Source organism: Octodon degus, unplaced genomic scaffold, assembly GCF_000260255.1.
Source record: "Octodon degus isolate 3935 unplaced genomic scaffold, OctDeg1.0 scaffold00274, whole genome shotgun sequence".
In the NCBI taxonomy this organism is placed as follows: Eukaryota; Metazoa; Chordata; class Mammalia; order Rodentia; family Octodontidae; genus Octodon; species Octodon degus.
The window spans coordinates 1,133,913-1,137,509 of record NW_004524850.1 but is presented as its reverse complement, the minus strand read 5'-3'; the positions used below and the strand labels follow the sequence as shown (position 1 = coordinate 1,137,509).

Sequence of the window (3,597 nt, the reverse complement as noted above, 5' to 3'; positions counted from 1 at the left end):
GAACTCCCTGCCCCCCAGGGACCGCCCTGCCCCCGGAACCCCCTATTCCCAGGACGCCCCTGCCCCTCAGGACCCCCTGCCCCCTGGAACCCCCTGTCCCGTGAACCCCCGACACCGGGATGCCCCTGCCCGCTGGGAGCCCCCGCCCCCAGGACTCCTGCCCCCCGGGACCCCCTGCCCGGCAGTCCCCGATCCCGCCCTCCTCCCAGCTCCCTGCAGAGGGGAAGCCGGCCTCACAAGCGCTGCGGACCCGACCTGCCCTCTGGGGAACCCTGGACGCCTGGGGCGAAGTAGCAGGGGTTGGAGGGGCGACCCTGGCCCGCCCCGGCCCGGGGGACACCTGAGGGACCCCCAGCGACTTGTGTCCTCCTCCTGCCCCTGCGCACCCCACCTTCCATCCTGAGCCCTCAGACGGGCCTTCAGGGCCCCAGGCGTCCTCCCCTCTGGCCTCCCGGGCCCCTTGCTCTGTCCTCGCGGGCAAAACCACCGGGCCACTGCGGGGACCACCGCACCCTCGCGGGTTCGAGCGCACCAGGGGCGCCGGGAGCTGGGCCCTGGGGGTGCCCAAGGGAAGCTCCCCACGCGGGGGCGGAAGCCAGAGAGGAGCTTCCCCGCAAGGCCTGCCCCAGTGTGGGCTTCGCCTGCGAAGTCACCCGCAGAGGCTCGTGCTCTGGGCAGCGGGTGGGCGGGCGTGGGGCGCCCCCAGGGACCAGCTCCAGCGCCTCCGGATGCCGGGGCACCCCAAGGGACCCGGCCACCTGTGCCCTCTCCAGAGCGGTGGGAACCAGGCACGAGGCCGCCCCTCCCTGCTCCATGGCCTCCTCCTCCTCCTCCTCGTCCTCCTCCATGTCCTCCTCATCCTCCACCTCCTCCATCTCCTCCTCCTCCACCTCCTCCTCTTCCTCTTCATCCTCCTCCTCCTCCAAACCTCCTCCTCCAAACCTCCTCCTCCTCCTCCTCCTCCATCTCATTCTCCTCCATCTCCTCCTCCACGTCCTCTTCCTCCTCCAACCCCTCCTCCATCTCCTCCTCCACCTCGTCCTCCTCCTCCTACATCTCCTCCTCCTCCACATCCTCCTCCACCTCCTCCATTTCCTCCTCCATCTCCACCTCCATCTCCTCCTCCTCCATCTCCTCCTCCTCCATCTCCTCCTTCTCCATCTCCTCCTCCATCTCCTCCACTTCCTCCTCCATCTCCTCCTCCTCCATCTCCTCCTTTGTCCTCATCCTCATCCTCCACGCCCTAGTCCTCCTCCAGCTCCTCGTCCTCCAACTCCTCCACCTCCATCTCATCCTCCTCCACCTCCTCCTTCTCGTCCTCCTCGTCCTCCTCCTCCATCTCCTCCATCTCCTCCTCTTCTTTGTCCTCCTCCTCATCCTCCTCATCCTCGTCTTCCTCCAGCTCCTCCTCCTGCACCTCATCCACCTCCATCTTATCCTCCTCCACCTGCTCCTCTTCGTCCTCCTCCATGTCCTCCTCTTCCTTGTCCTCCTCCAGAGGGCTTTTTCCTTGCCTCCAGCCCCCTACTGAAATCCAGAAGCAGAGCCCTGTGCATTGCAGAGCCGGGCACAGGGGTGCGGCGGGGGCCAGGGGCGTGGAGAGAAATAAAATCATAAAGAATAAAAGTGAGGCATTAGCCACCGCGTAGGGCACTAATAAATCAGTCCTGGGCGGTTGCCGATCAATTCCAATTAGGCCCAAATATGCTAAGCGAGGCGGCCGTCGGGGTTCCGAGCATCGCGGCTTCATTACCGGGGACTCGAGGATTTCTTTCACAAACGATGTAATCTGATTTCCTTTTGATTTCCATTACAGACAGTGAATAATGACATTTAATTTAGCTGTGCACCATAAACCCAAAGATATTTGTTGTAATTAAATTACCGCCTGCCCCTCACCCGGCTCTCATAACTTGCCATTATAAGCTGACAGCTGGGTGATATAAGTTTCCACTACAAGACAAAAATAAAAGGTTAATAAGGACCAGGTTCCGTAGGACGCTCAATTTATTTACACCAAATTTCCACACTAAATTGAAACTCTATCTTTTAACAACACGAGACAGGCTTTTCCCGGGAAAGAAGCAGAGAGCAATGCGGAGAAGGGATTTCGTGAACCAGCAGGAGCCGCTCCGCCTGCGCCCTCCCTGCCCGCTTCCTCGCCGGCGCTCGCCGCCGCCACCGGCTTCCCTAATTGATTTTTATGAGCACTTTGCCGCCTTCCCGAGAATGAAGGCTTTCTCCCCTCCCGTCACCACCGCGGCGGCCAAGAGAAAATGAAGCCTCGGACGCGGCTCTGCTTGGCGCGGGGTTTTATTATTATTTACAGTCGTTAATTTTTAATTTGCCCCTAAATATCGATCGATCTTCATTTTGGCACCCTTGCGCGTGCACACACACACACCCACACGCCCCGCAAAGCCCGGGGCTCTGCACACGGGCACACACCCTGTCACTCCCTGCGAAGACACCCCCAGAACGGGCTGTGGAACTCGGCCGGCTCGCCCGCCAAGGTCCTACGCCCTAATAGACTACTGCAAAGCACAAGTAGTGCGGAATTCAATTACCAGTAATTTATTTTCATAGAAGCACTACATCAAGGCCGCAGAGATGATTGCGGACCCCGCCGGAGGACAGTGGGGGTGACAGAAAAGTTGACGTCGCCTAAAGCGCAAGCGGAATCTTTTGATTCATGGATGCGGCGGCGACCCTCGATCCGTCTTCCCCAGCAGGGCGGTGTCAGGGTGGCCCGGGTCGCGCTCCCGCTGGAGGAGCAGGACGGCCACGGCCGGGCGACCCGGGTCCCGCGGGGACAGCGCGTTCTGTGCCCGGCCGCTGAGCGGAGGACGCCCCGGGGCTCCCGGTGCTGGTGACACTGTAAGGGGGCCTCATTTCTGCTGCAGCGCTAGGGGCAGGGCCGGAGGCTGCAGGGAGTGACTGACACACTCACACACTCACACTCACACACTCACACGCACGCAGCGCTCGCCAGCCCCAGCCTCGCCTGCGCTTTGCTTTCGTTTTCGCGAGTCCCAGCCGCCAGCCCGGGGACGTGTGGCCAGCTCGCCGGCGCCTTTGCCTCTCGCTTCGCAGCCGGGTCCCCCTGCCCAGCCGCCGCGCCTGGACGTGCTCCTTTCGCGTCCCCAGGCCGCAGGTCCCCGGCCCGTCCGTCCCCAGCCCGCGCGGAGGCGCATAAACGGGAGTCTCTGAGGGGCGCCCCCGCGGTACCCGCAGGAGCTGGGGGCTCCCTCACCCCCTCCTGCAGCAGCGCCCCGCACCCCGACACTCCCTGCCCGCGCGAAGAAACCATCGCTGTAACCAAACGTTTGCAACGCGGAAAACACTCCGCCAGGCCGCGGCGCGGAAGGGCCAGCTGCAGCCTCATTTATCCGCGCGCTCCGCTGCGCTCCCGGGGGACCCGCGACACACGCGCCCCGACCCGACCACGATGCCCGCGACACACGCGCCCCGACCCGACCACGATGCCCGCGACACACGCGCCCCGACCCCACCACGATGCCCGCGACACACGCGCCCCGACCCCACCACGATGCCCGCGACACACGCGCCCCGACCCCACCACGATGCCCGCGACAC

The 3,597-nt window shown here is 63.5% G+C and overlaps 1 protein-coding gene across 1 annotated transcript in view; it reads right to left on the bottom strand.

Annotated features, from left to right (window-relative positions):
* Positions 1-3,597, bottom strand: part of LOC101568817 (short stature homeobox protein) — a 15,335-nt gene that overhangs the window by 7,177 nt on the left and 4,561 nt on the right. The window contains exon 3 of the mRNA XM_012512794.1: positions 1,418-1,548. Within this exon, the coding sequence (XP_012368248.1) occupies positions 1,418-1,548 (131 nt within the window). The remainder of the gene's footprint in view (positions 1-1,417; positions 1,549-3,597) is intronic.